Genomic DNA, 20,319 nt, shown 5'->3' with positions numbered 1-20,319 from the left:
GAGGAGAAAACTACCGGATTCCGACCTCACCGCACGCGTCTTCGAGGCACAAAATTACCGCCAATTTAGATTTACCAACTTCATTTTTTTTTGCCTAATATAGTTATTAGAATCCTTCTTTCAAGGTGTTAGCTTCAGTAGTTTAGTTTCGTGAATAAATCTTTGTGTAAAACGTAAGTACCCTGTTTTACTTGCTCTCATTCTGTGCACCCACATAACTTTGTACATCACAAAATTAGGCCACCAACTAGGTGCCTACATAAAGGTGGTAACAACACCACTAAAGATATCTTATGGAGATACTTCTGCCTCGCAGTATAAAGGTTGGCACGTTCACCTACCATACTTGAGGTTCTGGCAGGGTGGACATGAAATCTGGTTTTTATGGTATTTAACGCTGCTATAATTTATTGTTTCTGGACCGGTACCTGAAGCGGTAAGATTAATCACTTTACCTTCCATGTAACAAAAAGTGTGTATTTACTTAAACGCCATAAACAAGTTAATTTTTATATCAAAAAAATTACGAGACGATACAGTAATAAACATTATTATTGGGGAGCAAACATTCAAATGGTGATTTGCCAAAATTAAAATATATATATATATATACTATAAATACTATTCAATAACTGTACATTTGAACCGCGTTTTTTATATCTAAAGTTCATACACTTAAACAGCGTGGTTAAAAAATAGTTTTACTTAATTTTTTTAAGTCTGCATTTCTGTGATTTAAAAAAAATAAAATATTTGCTTCTTTGTTATGGATAATTTATGCAGCGCCATTTTTGGGAAAATCACATCAAGGGCGTTGTACAGTAAGTGAACTCTTGTAATTACAGATCGCATGGGCGGACAGTATAAAATCTACCCCCCCCCCATTTACATTATTTCAAATTGGTTTTTTAAAAAGTTTTTTTATAAATTATTTACAAATAAAAGCTAGAAAACAACACATCCTGCAGTTAAAGAGCGAATTGTTGGTTGGAAGTCTAGACCCTATTTAAGCTATTTGCGTATAAAATGATTTCAAGATTATGGTGGAAAAAATCAATTTCGTTGATTATTTGTATAGAGAAAAACGTAACAAGTAAAAATTTATGCGGCGATTATAGAAAAAACTGACGAAATGGTACCATCGTTTGCGTAACATGTGATATTAACGACCATATATTTATTTTCTTTATGTATTTGATTAATATTACTATACGCCCAGGGGGCATTTACAAAAATAAAACAGGTAAGTACAAACAAAGTAATAATTTTAAAAATAAACAAAAACACTTTTTTTCTGAAGACATGATGTAGAAACCAAAAAAAGCATACTGCAATGCAAAATCAAATGTCAAAATTTTGCGTAATAACAAAGAGAAAAAATATGAACATAATGTAACATTTATTAATAGTTAGGTATAAAAATATGGATTAAATAAAAAAAAGGATAATGAAAGACAGTTGGTATATACAATAAATAAGAAAAATTAAAAAGCAAATTGTAGATAATCTTACCTTTCATTTTCCTTTTTAAATACAAACATAAAAAAATGGTTTAAACAATTTAATATATATTTTTTTTAAATAACAGTAAGTGTATTAAATAATAATGATACACATATTATATCCTTTAGTTGAAGATTTTCCACTTCCTTTATCTTAAAAGCGTATTTATTTATTTTGTTTGAATATGAAAACTGTTTAACTTTTTTGGTCTATATTTTTTTGTTATATTTATATTTAGTTATAAATATGTCTAACTAGCTTATTTTGTTTGATTTTCTGAATAAGTATTTTTTTTAAACTTAAAAGTACTACTTTTGTCCCTAAAAGAGTTGTAGTAACTCCTGGGAATATAAATTTTTCGTATTATATGATTGCTAAACAAAAAAATAAAATAAACGATTACATAAAAACTAAGAAAACAGTAATGTGACGAGTAAAAATTAAATATGTTAAGCTTCGAATACCAATATTGTCGTAAAAAAAGAACAATAATAAAATACTTCTTTGGGTTACTCGGTCTTACGTATTTAAAAATAAAATAGAAATGGAGAGTCATTGCTTTACTACCAATACTGCAATACATGCGCAAAATATGTATTATGTTGCATACGAGTATATGTATTAGTGTGTACCCTAGAACTTGTGCTTAGGGCGCCAAATTAATTAACCACTCAAAACGCTACTCAATGTTCCCGAGGGGGAAACTTTTCATTGAAAAAATCTTAGACACTGTTTTTCAGGCAAATATTAAAACGTGAGTCTACGGATGCCTGAAACATATACCTAAGTATTTTAACCCCTTTCAGGAGATTTGTGGTTTTACATTCATAAAGGAGTCAAGCAGGGATGTGTGATGTCACCATGGCTGTTCAACGTGTATATCGATAACTGCATGAAAGAACTGAAAGGCTTAAGAATGGGAGATTTACATGTCAACTGTCTTTTGTATGCTGACGATGCTGTGCTTCTTGCTAACAACAAGGAGGAACTGCAATTTTTGGTAACAAAGGTCTACGATGTATGCAAGGGAAGCGATTTGCTGATGAATGTCGATAAATCGAATGTGATGGTTTTTGAAAGAAATGAAAGTATGACTAAACGTAAAATCACTGTGAATGGACTTATACTAAAACAAGTAGAGGAATTTGTGTATCTGGAATGTTTACTAGAAATGGAATGACTGAGAAAGATATTAAAAGGAGGGTGAGTGCGGGGAACAGAGTGAACGATGCACTTAAATCAACCTTGGCAAAAAAATCTTTGTCGCAACAGGCAAAATTAGCAGTTCACAATGGATTTCTGGTCCTGACCCTGATGTATGGGAGCAAAGTATGAACTTGGAAAAACGGGGATGAAAGTAGGCTGAATGCTGTCAAAATGCGATTTCTCAGGTGAATGTGCGGTAAAACTATTTACAATAGATGCACAAATGTTGAGATCCCTACATTGTGTAAGGCCGAGATGAGCATTATCGACTAAATCAAGAAAGGAGCTCTGCGCTGGTTTGGACATGTAGAGCGAATGGACAGCGAAAGAACGGCTAAAAATACTAACGATGCGAATGTTGATGGATGCAGAAATACAGGAAGACCGAGAAAGACATGTCATGACCAAGTTGGAATAATCGGCGCGCGTGCATGAGAAGATGTATCAATGTAGAGGAAGCGAGATCTGTATGCAAAGATAGACTGATGTGGCGTTCTATCCTCTCTGCTTTTCTCTGTTTGTTGTTGTTGTAGTTTGTGTTTATTTACGTTTTGCTAATCTAATAAAATATGTACTTTTTAAAGAAAAGATATACTATTAATTGCATTTGAAGATCTGAGTGGTAGACGGATCCAACAGAGTAAGTTTTTACAATACTTTTACGACATTAAATATACAATTGAAAAAATAAAGTTCTCAACCCTGGTGGTATGTATATGCATGTACCAATTTGTTAGAGCTGTCCTATAAAGGGAGAGGTAAGTTTTGAAAATATGGAAATTACAAATGAGTATTTTTCAAGTCGATATAAAATGATATATCTATATAAATCACATGCTATAATTAAATAGAGATGATGCTTTATACAACGATAGTTTAAAATTATGTTCTGAAAAATGAGCGTTGGCGAGTCAACATTACAGTGCAAAACGCGTAGCAGAGTAAAAAATACTAAAAATGCCCGTTTACTTTGAAATCAAAGTTTCATAATTTTTGTTTTGAGTATTATTCAATAAGATACTTGCTTGGACTTTCTATTATGCTGTATCTCATCTCAATACAAGGCTCTTGGCCTTGTAGAGTTAGGAATTCATTTTTTTTGTTATACGAGAATGTATCTTTATAAAGGGTTTTTCAATTGGCGCGGGTAGATTTCGATGGCCCGTGGCGGCCATTTTGTTTTGATGACATCCGTCAATTTATTATTTTTATTATTCAGTTACTTATGTCAAATCACCACGGCAAGTTACACAATTGAACAGCACGTTCAAATGATAAAATTTTATTATCAAAATGAGTGTGCATAAAATGATTTGATTGAAGTTAACTTTTAATATTTAATTGTATAATTTCATTTATTAATTAAAAATAATGGTGAATGTTACACATTGTATAAAGTGGCCACATAATCTAATGATAGGCCACAAGCCCCGTAAATGCCTGGGTTTCAATATTCTATTCTCTAAAATGTTTTTCATCTATGTTGTTACATGTTAATCTTAATTACTCCCTGGGGGGTGTAATCAAGCCATTGTCTGCTGAAATTTAGAGAAACTCAAACTATTGTTGATAAAACCAAATTGTCTAAGAAGTTATTAACTACACTTATTTAATCATGTCACTGTAAAAGGGTTGTTAGTAAGTACTACGTTTGACAATTTCAACACTTGAGGTTTTCTTCTCTTTGATGGGAAAGGCCGGCACAAAATATTAGTTCAGTTTATACCCAGAGACATGGGCTCCTTTGACAAAACAGTAAATTTACCAACCATTCTGCACATTCTCTCGAAGACGAGAGTTCGCAAATATCGGTCACCAAATTACGGGGCACCCCTGATAATTTCTCAACCCAAGAGCAAAACAAAAATGAAAAGATGGAAGACTTGGATGTTCAAACATAGGCAAAGTAGTGAATGGTACACTAAGTCTAAAGTGGCCACTCACACCGGCCAATGACAGGCCAGCCCTGTAAATGACTAGAATTCCATATTCCCTTCTCTTTAAAATATTCTACAACTGTGTTGTAAAATGTTTTAAAAAAATTAAACTCCAGAATGGATGACTGATGGTTATATGTAAATACTTACGATCTAGTGCCGAATCTTTTCAACAATCTTTATATTTCTGAAGCTTGTGACACCATCGTTTTATTTTTAGATTCATATGCTTGACTGATACAATTGAAATGTAAATATTTGCAAGTGAGGCGGCTAGCAACATTAATCATTGTAATGCTTCCACTATTTCAATTTTTCACCACACTGTGCGGGCGATAGGCGAGGGAGGAAGGTGCTATCAACATTTTATCCAGATTAAAGTGCAGGAAGCCCCTCAGTGCGGTGCGGAAAGTAACGTAAGCGCGAACAATCAAAGAATCAAATAGACACTGTAGTCCATTTGTGCGGATGCGCGAGTCAATTCAATTTGACGGTTTATCTATGATCAAAGTTGTCGAAGTAAGTAAATATTTTTATGGTTTACACTAACATCATGGAGAGATATTTCATTTATTTATTTATTCCGCATAATTTTTATGGCGCCATTTTTGAGGAAAATCACCTCAAGGGGGCTGTACAATAAACATCTCTACACATCTTGCAGCTACAGAGCGCAGAGGCGGTTGGGATTTTAGTTCCCCCTTTCCAATAAATGATTTTTTATTTAAAAAATAAACATAGGAGCTAGATAAAAACATTTTTTTGCAGCTACAGAGCGCGCGGGCGGTTACAAGTTACAATATAGCCCCCATTTACATTTTACAAAAAAAATACTAAGAATTTAAATCGATTATACCTTGGACTAGACAAGTCACATATACAATGTTTCAGAAAAAGTTTTTCATATATTTAATTCCGTAAGAAACATTCTCGACAAAAAAACGTTAAATCAAATATACTACTCAATGTGTCAAACCATTATAGATCACGGGATAATTGCATGGGGTGGAGCCAGAAAAAGTGCTATGCTTACCTTGGAAAAAGCACAAAAGTATGTAAAAGTATGCTCTTCTCGGGGTCCCTATCAGAACACCCACAACGGAGGTGTTCTGGACGTCAGGCAACTGTACGCTAGGGCGCTTGTCGTTCACACACATAAAAATGGTGGGAGTAAATATTATATAGTCTCTAGATGGCGCTAGTTGAGTACAGTCGCAAATAATATTGTATGTCAAAACGAATTTGAAAATGATGTAAATTCTGTTCTGCTTTCTATTTTATCTTTTACATTAAAAAAAAAAAATAATAATTAAAAGGACCGGGTACTGTCGTGGCGTTATTTCTCTAAACTAATCAGTTATTCGGTGTATGTGTTGTAAAAAGACAAATCAGTGGACAAATCAATTAGAATTATAATGCATGTTTTACAAGTGATTTTTGATACTTTGTGAACAAAAATTCATAGTGATTTGTTAAAGAGTGTCTTGGAATACCATATTTCCATCGAAAGAGCTCTGTTTGCAATATTAAAAAGTTTTGCTTGTTTAACTTCGATGTTATTGTGACAATACCGCCAAACCTAAAAGCCATAGTGACATAAATCAGTGGCAAAACTTAACAAATAATAATAGTAATTGTACATACTTATAAAATAATATTGGCTTAAATAAAATATCTAATTAAAGAAAAAAAACACAAAAAAAAGTGATTTCAAAATATATATCCATACATTGTGATATCAAGTGCGGAGATACAAAGGTACGTACTGAATAAATCTATTATGGCTTCTAGTAGACGCTTCAGTACAAGCTCTAGTACTGGTGAGTTAAATATGAACTCTCTCTCTAACAATGATCGTCTAAAGGATGCCAAAAATCAGCAAAAAAAAATTAAAGATCTCTTAGCAAACAACATACTTAGTAAAGATCAACGGGGCGCTCTTATTGTTGCTGTTAATAACATTATGGATCATCTTATTTCGCTGGTACAATCAACGCCAGAAAAAACGGATGTGCTTTCAAATGTTATTGAATCCATAAAAACACTCTCCAACGAAATCCAGGATTTAAAAACATTTAAATTTACTGACGATAGAATAAAACCTTTCAAAGGTCAAAAAGACATCTCGACAAAAAAAAATCTATATAATATAATGTTGACTCCTCAATCCGACGAATCAGCTGATGCACTTCTGAAAAAAATATATAAGAAGATAAAAATAAGGAATTTGGGAATAAGTGTAGACGAAGTAAAAAAGGTTTCTAGAAATAGAATACTTATAAAATGCGATAAAAAAGAGGATGCAAATAGGTTAAAAACATGCTTAGAAAGTGAATTCAAAGACGTTAATGTCGACGAACTGAAAAAGAGAAAACCAACTGTCATCCTAAAGGGAATACATCATGAATATGATAAAGAAGAGTTCCTGGTAGACATAATGGCGCAAAATTCCGAAATAAATATTATAAGTCAAGAAAAACCAGTTGAGGACTTATTTCGCATTAAAAAAATTACAAAAAATAATTTTAACGATACATCTAATTATATTGTGGAAGTAGACCCGAAAATAAGAAGAGCGATGATAAGGACTAATAAAGTGAATATTGGGTATCAAAAAGTCGCAGTTGAAGACGCTAACATCTTGATGCAGTGTTATCATTGTTTACGTTGGGGACACAGCGCGGGACGGTGCTTACTCGCGGACAAGGAAAAGGTGAGCTGTACATACTGCGGAGGGCCACATACGCATCAACATTGTGAAAATAAAGAACATGCTCCCAAGTGTAAAAATTGTATTCATAACAATACTAGGTTTAAGCTGACATTTCCGACGGATCACAGGGCCAACGATAAGATACACTGTAAATATTATGCTAAAATGTTGCACCTTGCCGAACAAAATATTGAATATTAAAATGAGTCATATATCGTTTTTTATGTGTGATTGCTTGTATGCACATATACGCAGTAAGCTCAAAATGCATTTAATAACTAAATGTAATAATGTAAATATTTTACTAGAACGCTACAAACCATTCTATAGATTATTAAGTGTATATTTTATTTTGTTTCCTTATTTGTATATAATGTATTTGATATGTAAATATTTAAATACGAATGTTATTGGTGCAATGATGTGTGATGAAAAAATACTTAAATTTTACTACATTCATGACAATATATTATCTAGTATTGTTTACATTTTAATCCGTGAACTGGTTTCACGCCTCATTTTTTATTTTTACTTTAGTGAACATACTCGTACGCGTAAATATTTTTATATGAATTTGGTAGATATGCAACTAAATCAACGGATATTTATATACAATTTAATGAGACTTATATTTTATAATAAAAATAAATCTCTTCAACAAGTACTAGTTTTAAAAGTTTTCATATACGTGCTTATAATGCACGGTGTTGTGTTTTCTAATTGTATAGGTATACTACTTGTAACATATATACTCTCTTTTATTTATTGTTTTACATTTATAAGAATAGTATATGGTTATTCCATTGAAATATTAAAACTAAGGAAATATTTACTAAATTATATTTATTGCATTGAATATTATGACACGGCTAAAACTTGTATATATTATTTCATTTATAAATTTGTTGATATGACAATTTTTTTAACATATAATAGTCATACATCACTATTATATTTACCTCATCGGTTGTTTTTGAACCATATTATGTTACCTGCTTTTGTATACAATATTATGTTTTTTTATTCACTACAACTGTCACAAGTATATTTCTATATTTTATTTAGGCTTAAAAAGCTTCTTAAACACTGTGAACATATTTATATTTTGATAGATTGTATTATATTGAAAGGGAATATCATGCCATGAGTCTTGAATTTATAGATTACGAGAGCGACGTCGAATATATAAGAGTTAGCAAACTAGAGGATTTCATTGAATTAATTAATTGTAATAAGCGTTTAAATAATAAAATTACTTGTGTCCAGTTAAATATTCGCTCAATATGTAAATATTGGGATATATTCTATGCATATTTCAAGAACTGCTTACAGTTTATTGATGTTCTAATGCTATGTGAAACTTCGATCAAGGAACATGAAACCTGTTTTTATAATATATCAGAGTATAATTCTTTCAATTTTTGCAGAACTAATAAGCAGGGTGGCGGAATAATGCTATATATTAGTAAGAGGTTAAATTTTAATAAAAAAACATTACAAACCACTTTTTTCGAAAATGTATTTGGGACTTTGACTTTACCTAATAAAAGCAATGTACATATCCTGGCAATATATAGACCCCCAAATCTAAACAAACAGGGGTTCTTAAATGAAATCTCACTATTCCTCAAAGATAGTATAAATATAAATGAAAACTTATTGTTCTTAGGAGATATTAATTTAAATCTTTTGAATGAATTTGATCCGATGACTATCTCATATGAAAACATAATGACTGATAACTTTTTAGTAAAATGTATTTCCGACGTCACAAGGGAAGCGATTGTTAGAAATGGAATTACTATCTCATGTATAGACCACATATACTTGAGATATATTCCAAAAAAGGAAGGTGGTATGCGGCGAGAGGCGTTCTCCGCAAACATACGTGCCTGTGTATGCGAATACATGATAGCTGATCATTATACGACAGCGATTAGTTTTCAATTTGCCGCAAATAATAACTACCTAAATGCTGCCAAAAGTAAACCAACGTACATACTGTCACAGAAGTGTGTAGATAGACACATTACAAAATATGACTGGCATGCCCTCCTAGGGGAAAATGATGTCAACGCATTATACAATAAAATTAGTGAGAATTTTGCGAATATATATAAGGATAGTTTAGTTTTAGTTTCATATAAGAATAAAACCAGACCTCGCGCTGTTAAAGATTGGATGAATGGTGAAATATTGAATGATATAAAATTTAGAGACGTATTATTTAAGAAATGGAAAAGCTCTCCTGGCAATAAATATTACGAAAAGGAATATAAAAGGTTACGAAACAATCTAAATAAAAAAATTAACAAATTTAAGATCGCACATTACAATATGAAATTTCAAAATTGTTTCAATGATGTCAAAAAGACATGGGACGAATGTAACAGAATATTGGGCAGAAAATCTAAAACAAACTGTGATGAAGTTATTAAAAGGTACTTTGTTAACAATGATGATAACGTTGAAAAGGTCTCGAATGATTTTGCCGAGTATTTCTCTGAAAATGTGTCTCAAATGTTACACATCTGTGACAAGAAAATTGATAAATCAATATCTGAAGAGCTCCCCCACAGTCTATACTTACCTCAAGCTAAACTATTTGAAATCGTTAATATCATAAGGCTAATGAAAAACTCGAAAGCACCAGGAGCTGATCTAATCAGAATGGTTGATATTAAAAAACATATTGATATTCTAGGACCGATTGTAACGCATTTAATAAATAAAATTATATCTCAGGGCGAAATTCCATTGAAATTAAAATGCAGTATAATTAGACCAATATACAAAGGAGGTGATCATTCATTATTAGGAAATTATAGACCTATTAGTATTCTACCTGCTCTTGAAAAGATCTTTGAAAAATATGTATTATTAAAATTAACAAAATATCTCGAACTTTTTGGAATAATTGATATTAACCAACACGGTTTTCAAAAAAAGAAGAGTACTGAAACTCTTCTCCAAAGTTTTGCTAATTATGTTAATAATGAACTAAATAATAGAAAACATGTATTAATATTATTTATTGATTTTTCTAAGGCTTTTGATACTATAGATCATTGTAAACTATTAAAATGTTTAAATATAATCGGAATAAGAGGACCATTACTTAACCTCTTCAAAAACTACCTAACTAATAGAACAATGTCCGTAAGTATCGATAGTGCACAAAGCAGTAATAGAAATATCAAAGCAGGTGTCCCCCAGGGTTCCATATTAGGACCCATATTGTATATAATATATGTATCATTCATTAAAAATATTTTTTCACATGTTAAACACTTTGTTTATGCAGACGATACTGCTCTAGTTGTTTCGCATAGTGATATTAATAAATGTACTGAAATGTTGCAGGATGACTTTAATATTTTACAAATTTGGTGTCATGATGCGGGTCTTTTAATAAATGCCAAAAAAAGTCAATTAATGCATGTTAGATCGCCACACGCCAAAACAAATATGTTACCTATTGTAAAAACTCATAATTTTGAATGCCTTCATAACTCTACCTTTGATAGAGCTTGCTTATGCGATAGATTAAAAATTGTGAATGAATATGTTTATTTAGGTTTAACTATTGATAACTTTTTTAAGTGGAATATTCATGTTATGAAAACATGCAAACGGTTAAGATCTGTAGTTAGTCAACTACACAAATTAAAGTTTTTAGTTCCTCTCTCCACACTAAGATTAGTATATTTGTCTCTGGGAGAATCTATAATAAGATACGGGATCACTGCTTGGGGACATTCTTGTTCAACAAACATTAAATATGTACAAAATGTTCAAAATGCACTTGTCAAATTGATTGCACCCAATTATGTATACAATCAGAGGAATAATACCCCATTTATGTATGATAAATTAAATGTTTTACCAGTTAAGGGTATTTTATGGAGCAAAATTATTATCCAACAGATGTTCAGCTCGATATATAAAAATAAATTAGAACACAGCTATCTAACAAGATTTACATCTGTTGATGGCCTAGTAGTACCAAAATTTAAAAATAAATATGGACAACGTACGTTGGATTATATTGTTCCAAAAGTATTTAATTTGTTGCCACTTGACATGAAAACATGTCATAGTAAAAATAAAATTAAGTTTCTATTACGTAAGTGGTTAGTAGATAAAACGTTCCTATATTGATTTATTATTTATGTAGTATTTATGTAATACATTTTTTAAATTTTTTAATATTCTTTACTTATTATTATTTTTTTACATATATACATTTTTTGAAAAAAAAAAAAAAAAAAAAATTATCCCTCATTAATTACATTTTTGTTATTTTCTTGGGTTAACCTTTTCTTTTCTTTTATTACTTTCTTACTTTCTTATTTCATTTACAAATGTAAAATGTTAGATCTTAATTTTAATATGTACTTTTAATTTTCTTACTATTTTTTTTATATTTTTTTTCTGTAGATATGAATTGAATTTCTAGATTTACTTTACCTTGTTTAATTTATTTTCTTATCTTGTTTTGATTACATTTATGAGCACACACTATTTATATATGTGTCTATTATTTTTTTTTCTTTCTTATATTTAAAATATATTTAAGTAAATTACTATTCTTTAATTTTAATTGTATTATTTTACTCTATTTTCTTACTTAAAAAAAAAAAAAAAATCTTTAAACTGTTTTTATGTTTATTATTTTATACGTATACAGTATTATGTCTGTACTCTTCTTATTTGATTATTAATTAAAACTAATGTCTGAGCACCCGATGACAAACTATTATTGAATAGTTTATCGGGACAAAATATATCTTAATACTTTGTTTTCTTTATAATGTATTATAATGTAATAATATGTATATTTTATTGAATAAAGACTCTAAAAAAAAAAAAAAAAAAAAAATACAATCTATAAAACAAGATAAAAAAAGAGACAACTATTCGTGCCACCTAAAATGACAATATCGTTTGGTCAGAGGAGTCATATGTAACTTGCTCCCAAATTTTACAAACGTCTTGATTTAAAATTGAATACAAATAAACAGAAATTTTAATTATTTGTAAAAAAATGGCTTCTGGATTTGGGTCCCGAGAACTGCCTTGAGATAGTCACCCCACCAAAATAGTAGTATATTTGAACTCCGAATTATTTTTGCATGTCTGCTATTTATGTAAGAGTATATAGATATTTGTGCGGATGTTAAAGTACCGGCAGCTGGCAGGTGTAGAGGAGCCAAATAGCCCGCAACGCGCAATATCTGCACAATACCTTTGTGTATTATATGACTACTATTATGATTTCTTTGTTATTATTATTATTTATTTTACTATTTATTTATTTATGTATGTGTACATATAATCATACATTTATGTGTATGTATGTATTTTCTTCTTCACGTGTCATGTCGGGTCAAATTGGCGGCGAAAGAATGGCAAAAAACACCGAGAAGGATGCGGCATGATCAAATCCAACAAATATTTGAAGATGTTTGAACACCCATATTTCTTTCAAATTTGATTTTTGTAAATTAAAACAGCGATAAAGGTTTATTCAAGAGGATGAGATTCCTCTGAATTATTTCATCCACTAGACGACGCCGACGCATAACAATATTTTATCAACTTAGTTTTATTTTTTACTTCTATTATTTTATATGTTTATTGTACTTGAGGGAGATATGGTGAGTGGTGATAGTGGGGTGGTTAATTGTCATTCTTTCGAATTACAAATATTTTGAGCTCATGATCGTAAATCTACCGATACTGCATCACACATGCACAACTTGCATACGTATATACCTCGGTACGGGTTTACCTACATAGATAGATGCAACAAAAACAAATAAGTGAAAATATATATGATGCATTGTATTACACTATTTGGAATAATGGTTTTAATTTTAATTACTCATAAGTTTATATATTTTTTTTATCGTTTAGTTTTATTCAAAATTGTTATTAATTTATATCTCGTTATTGTTATTCTTATTCGTTATTATTATTCTCGTTACTTCGTTATTGCTTTCTTAGTTTCTTTTACAGGTTAAAAATATATCTATGGCCAAATATGTTTTTTTTATATCAATATTTTTTAAACTGGTAAGAAAGTTTTTTAATTGTGCACCTTTTTTTTTATTCTTAATTTGTAACTAGCTGTTTTGTATAAATTTGTTTAAATTACTATTTTTACTTATAATTTCATTTACATGTATGTATTTTATTGTATATGCAACTAATGTGTAAAAGGCACTAAGTGCCGTTTATTTCAATAAAATAAAATAAAATAGATTAATATTTTTTTGAATGATGTGCATTATAATATTATATACTATGTGAAAGTTTTTTTTTTTAAATGCCATATAAAGATTATTATTATTAAATTTTATAAATTCCCTAGAGGGTGTAATCCAGCACCTACTGTATTTAAAATATCTACAAACATCTGGTCATACTCAAAATATTGGTTATTAAATTTCTCACATTGACCTGGTCGTTCAGATGCACAATGAGGTTATCTGGATTATTCGTGAATGTTACAGCGTCCATCATCGCTCTGATGATGCAATCCGAAACGTCGGAAAAAGTGCGAACGACACTCATTGTGCGTTGTCAGGTTATGTTAGTTTAAATTAGAGTTACATGTTCAAAAAGAGGTAAGAAAAATAATGTTATTGTTTTTAATGAGAGAAGGTGTTAAAAAGAAGTGAAATGAAGAAAGCAATGGAAGTGTAGGGAATGATGAATGAAAGGCACTTACTTACCGCGGACGGGCGGAGCATCTACTGCCTCCATTGCTTGTACGGCCTGGATCACTTTGGGGATTTCTGGAAATAAATAAATAAAACATTTACTAATACTTTCAGACCTGAATTAATACCTGGAAATAAAATAATGTGTTCTTAATGGATTTAAGAAATTATTTTAGAATTCAATAATTTGTTTTTTTTTCTTTAAACAATAAATAATAATAAACATAGATACATAACACTATATAGTAGGGAATATAGAAGTCTAGGCATTTACAGGGCTTATGAACTGTCATTGGCTAGTTATGTGGCCACTTTACACTGTCTATCGTTCAGCATTCTGCCTATGCTTGAACATATACATTCCTTAAATTTTTCCATCTGTTGATGTTTGTGAAGTTAAATAGCTGAAACCTATATAATTTAAATAATTCTACAAAATGTTCTTTATCTCTGTTGTAATATATTAATATCAAAAACTCCCAAGGTGGTTATATCTAGTTCTTGTCTACAAAAAATGGATAGACTCAAATATTGTTGATAAAACGTACTTTACTAAAATAATCAAAGCAAATGCATTGATTAAATAACTAATAAAATGAATTTTTATTTTATTTTATAATTATTATGTTGAAATTGGCTCTTAAGAGCTAACTATTCAGCCTTTTTTCAGGAATATTTAAAAAAATAATTATTTAAATGTTTCAACATCTGTATTCCTTAAATTCTTCTATCTGTTGATCTTTGTGATGGTATTGTTGACCGATCTTGTGACGACACGACTGCTGATAAATAATAATCTCTGTTGCAATATACTAATATTGATAACTCCCAAAAAGGTTGAATCCAGTTCTTGTCCGCAAAAATTTGGACAAACTCAAAATATTATTGGTTATTAATATACTAATTTCTTAAAATATGTAACGTGGAATAAAATTAAGCAAAACCACAAACAAATGTATATTGAACGCTAGGTGAGCAAAATTGCTGTTTTAATTTATTTTATTTCTGTTATAGTTTTTTAACTTGAAAGTAGTTATCGAGTCCAGAACACTCATTCAGGATCCTAAATCTTTTTCACACACAGAATTGTATTCTGCACCCGCCCGGACACAGATATTTGCATATTTTTATACCTTTGCCATGTATACCAATTTAGTGAGGTGTTTTTACTTGTTGATTAGTTTAAGAAATTTTTACTATCAAGACGAGACACATTGAGGAACAATGCGTTTGATTCCAGATACGAGAAAAGGAAAAATTGAATACCCTACGTTCCCCCCATAGATGGCTCTAGGGGTTTATAGAAAGGATAATACAAGAGTAATGAAATGTCATTCTGTGATATCAGAAATGTCAAATTGCTACAACTTCCGGTTCATTTGTCGACTTACTTCCTGTTCGCTGGAAACGCTTTTCCCGATTCTGGAAAGAAAACGATAAATGGATACCTTTGTATTTATCAAATCTTGTGATTTTATATCATTTATCCAATTTAGTATGCCATTAAAACCTGAAGACTAACCTGATATGAGCGTGTTTATTTTTGTATTTTTTTACTAGCTTTTACCCGCGGCTTTGCTAGGGTGGTTTTAGGAAGAAATTTGGTAATTAATTCGTTTTGTCGTTTATCAATGAGAAATTTCTTGTTTCGGGATAGGAAGTTGCTTGTATCGAATTCCAATCCTCCAACTATATCAATAAAAAAAATAGACGGTCCGTTAGTCTATGGCGACGTAGCATCGTTATTTTGTCCACAAATCCAAAATCCTACTACAAAACCAAAACGAAAAGTAAACCAAACTAACCATAGATAAAGCAAGTCGATTATGGAATTTTTGAGAATTAATTTCAAATCAATTCTTTTTGATATCTCACCTTACCGCCTACTCATTTTCAAATAATGTTGCTCATTGTTGATACATAATTCATTGTTTCATTACACTTTTTTGAATTCGGTAATTCGGTTTTGTGGATAAATAAACCCCCTCCTCTATAATAATAATAATAATAATGTTTGGATAATTTATGTAGCGCAATTTTTGTGAAAATCACCTCAAGGGCGCTGTACAGTAAATAAATATCCCAACACGTCTTGCTGCTACAGAGCGCATGGACGGTTGGGATTCTAGTTCCTCGTCTCCAATTATGATATATTACAATTATGATATATATGAGCTAGATAACAGAACGTCTTGCAGCTACAGAGCGCATGGACAATAAGAAATCTAGCCCCTATTTACATTTTTATTTTCAATTTTTTTAATTTGACAATGAAGTTTAGAGTTTAAGTGATATTTTAAAAACGAAATAAAAGGCAAATTTATAAAATTAGAATTTAGATAACAACAAGTCTTGCAGCTACTGAGCGCATGGACGGTTTTTATCGACAGCTACTAATCTGTTCACTGTTTCTTTTATATGTTATGTATGTTTAGTTATTAAATAACCCCGAAGAGGGCAACATTCAGTTGCCAAAACTAGTCGGTTGTCTTTTTGTTTAGTCAGTTATTTTATTTATCTTTAAAAATAAGTATCCTATTTTAATTCTCACATCTCCGGCTTTCCGTATGCAAAAAAATGTATCAGTCAATCGTATCGTTGTGAAGTGAAGGAAACACAAATAATCGGGTTGTGGTCCTGTGGCTAGTGTCTCGGACTCACGGACCAAAGGTCTGTGGTTCGAATCCCACTCTACCCCAACTCGATTCTATTTTCTAATAGTGAGTTATTTACAACTCGTTGAAAATGGCCTTCAAAATGAAATATTTGGGTAAATCAAAAGAACGCAAATATTTATTTTTCTTAAAAAATAAAAAAAACACACTTTTGCATTTCTGATATTAGTATTGACAAGGATGGATGAAAGAAAGGATGATAATTTGATGGGCCCATGTTTTCTTACAATATTTCAAACTTTTTCTAAACCGTCTGATTTTAGATAACCCGATTTTAAGATGATATTTTAAATTTAGTAACTGGTTCAAAGGGGTTAAGATCGTATTACATGAGTCAGAAAACCGTATAAGATTGTACAATATTTTCTCTGACAAATTTATTTGCTGTTTTACACGGGTCGCTTTCTGGGATTGTAAATTACTCGTAAGCATGCGGAATACGCAGATGTTTTCGGCGTCAGGATGCAAAACGAGCAGTTTCACAGTTGATAAAACGAGCTATCTTGTGGCGACGCGACTGCCGACAGCTAACATATTATTCTGCGATCAATAATTAACATAAGGTTTCTAAAATAATGCGAACTTTAATAAAAATCAAAGTTTTCTAGATATGAAGGCAAGCATGAAATGAAAAGGTGCAGCGAAACAATAAGACCGGAGATAAATAATGTGATACAAGCAATGTGATACAAACACGCGTTGTCAGCTTGTCCACCGCATACTGCACACCGCTTGTAAGGACATAAGTCTCTTTGGCGGTGCCCACATACACGGAAAAATTGCTCGTTGCCGAACGAGAAAAGCTGCCCGAAGGAGCTCTCTGTAATTTAGTAGCCTCATCTTTGTGCTGAAAGAAGGTAATCGAGAAGCACATAATATGCACTTCATTGGATTGAGAAAAGAGGAAAGTGAATTTTTCATTGACCCGGATTAAATTGATTGGACATGATCAATTCGCCAAAATGATTACAAAGCTCTTTAAAAGCTTTGAAATTATTTTTGTCAGCTACCAGATCTATATGTCTGACAGGACCTATAACACGGCCACCGATAGTAGCAAGAAGCACCATTCGGTAATCATAAAGAGAGGGAAAGGGACAAGACCGAAGGATGTGTTCAAAAGATTGATTACGATAAGGGGAATCAACAATATTAAAAACAAATCATTTGTAATTTATTATGACATGATAAAAACTGCGTGATTCAGTGATCGGGGATAACCCAAGAAGATTTTAAGCGCTGACAGATTGAAGGCAAAAAAAGAAAGGTAACCCTCCTCGAAGGGAAAGATTCCCATCGCGATGGCCAAGCATAAAGAAGAGAAATCACGCCTTGACAGTTAACAGTATCACAAGCGTGAGATGCGCGCGCAGATCTTGGTTTAAATATTTATTGAAAAATAGGTATTTACTAAACAATATTAATTAGGTGAAATCTTGCACAAGATCTTGTACCATTTTCCAACTCATGTAATGCGAGCTTCAGAAGAGAAAAATAGAAAATTCCGCTTCTGTTTGTAATTAATCTCTTTTCGGAGACTTTATCTCCCGTGCATCAGGATGGATGTACGGGTAGGGCGGAGAGGAAACACTTCCGCATTTAGACAAAAAAATTACACGCTTGAATCTGTTATCATTGATTCTTGATTTATCTCTGCTATTGCTGTTTCCGTATCTGGGCGGATGAGGATGTTCTTTTCGTCTTCGAGCAGCTGAAATATGCAGTTCTGTGAATCAAAAACACTGAACGAGTGTTTTCGGAAACTCAACCTTTATTATTTATAATATATATAAATATTTATATATTTTTTGTATCTTTATTTATTAGCATAAAAAACAATACTTACAATAAAAAATGAAACACTTAAGTTTGAACTTGACAAAAAAGAGTCTGGCTCTTGTGTTCGGCAAGTTTACAAAATAATATAAAAAATAAACAAAAATGCAAAACAAAATAATACAATAAATAAAAAATATAACAATTTAAAAAATTGAGAAAAATTAAATAGAATCACAAAATTATTAAATTGATATACATAGGCACATATATATACACACATCTTTATTTTCAAAATACGGTTAATGTTAATTATGTCAGGAAGCTTTTCTTTAATTCCTTGAATTTTCCGTAATTTATTTCTTGACGTAATTGTTGTGGTAAATTATTGAAAAGCTTCCGTCCTGTGTGTTTTGTAATATAAATAATATAGATGTACATAAATACCTTGTTTTTAAAACTGTCATTATCTTTGTGTCATTATCTTTGTTTTTTAAGTTAGTCTTCTTTGTTTATTCTCAAATGTAATTTCAAAAAAGTATATTGTTAAGTGTCCTCGGCACGGGAAATTCCAGTGAAGTCACATTATTTTTATTATTAATTATAGTTTGTAAGCGAAAAATATGAATAAATTATTAAATAAATAAATATAAGTATAATGATGTTTGGCCGTAATAATTTCAATTCTTTTTAGAGCGAGTATTATTACAATTCAAAAATTGACATTGCATCAAACACTAAATTTTCCAATTTTTTTTTAATTCCAAATTTATAAAACTAGCGAAAAAAATTGAAGACTGTCATGATTTACAAAAAAATATTAACATTTTAGTCAGTAATAAGTTGCAACAACAAAGTGATGTTTTTTTTTTATATAGACACCCTTTTTATTAATTTAAACAAATTATATAACGAAAAACAATAATAGTAAAGTAACAAATAATAGAAGGAATACAACAAAGAAAAGCAAAGACAAGTTTATACATTAGACAGGCATTATGGAATCCAGGTTAATTTTACAAATATACATTCAATTTATTGGCAATATTTCTTCGGCCTATTTGTAAGAAAACTCAATTTACAATCAAAATAATTTAAATCTTGATATTCATTTACACATTTAATAATTCTGGGTAGAGGCGCATGGAAACCATAGTTAGTCTTATGGTGATCGAGGAACAAAATTTCATTATTTCTGAGTCTACGTGAAGGAACATTAAGAGATATTTGTCGGAGAATAGTCGGGACATCAAATAAACTATTAAGTATCTTTTTTTTCTTTTTTTTTAAATAATATTTGCGTTCTTATGATTTACCCAAATATTTAATTTTGAGGGCCATTTTCAACGAGTTGTAAATAACTCACTATTAGAAAATGGAATCGAGTTGGGGTAGAGTGGGATTCGAACCGCGGACCTTCGGTCCGTGAGTCCGAGACACTAGCCACAGGACAACCCGATTAGTTAGATCTTAAACATGCAAATTAAATCTGCATTCAATCGACGTTGTGAGAGACTGGATATATTCGGGAAAAGTTCCATGTCGGTATAGTTATAGTGATCTCTTGTAATTCCTAGTTTGTTATGCTGAACTGATTCGATACGATTTATGTGGAAAATGCATTAATGAATCTGTGTCTACCACGTAAAGGTGCCAACACTGCCGACGTCGGTCTGTCGATACCCGCCATTTGACGACAGTCCAACTTGTTGCGGCGATCGTTACCTTTTGGCGACACATGTCATAGAGTGTTTGTAGGCACCTTAAGGCTGTATTCTCGC

General features: G+C 31.0%; 1 protein-coding gene across 1 annotated transcript in view; it reads right to left on the bottom strand.

Annotated features, from left to right (window-relative positions):
* LOC148279679 (netrin-3-like) overlaps positions 1–20,319 on the bottom strand; it is a gene marked incomplete at its 5' end in the record, with an annotated part of 194,019 nt that overhangs the window by 44,080 nt on the left and 129,620 nt on the right. Inside the window, one exon of the mRNA XM_088229577.1 lies at positions 14,100–14,162. Coding sequence (XP_088085703.1) covers positions 14,100–14,162 — 63 coding nt within the window. The remainder of the gene's footprint in view (positions 1–14,099; positions 14,163–20,319) is intronic.

The sequence above is a fragment of the Micrasema longulum genome, unplaced genomic scaffold (assembly GCF_059751315.1).
Source record: "Micrasema longulum isolate JH-2025_06_02 unplaced genomic scaffold, ASM5975131v1 h1tg000681l, whole genome shotgun sequence".
Lineage (NCBI taxonomy): Eukaryota > Metazoa > Arthropoda > Insecta > Trichoptera > Brachycentridae > Micrasema > Micrasema longulum.
Note: the sequence above shows the minus strand (reverse complement) of the source record. Positions and strands in the feature narration are given on the sequence as shown.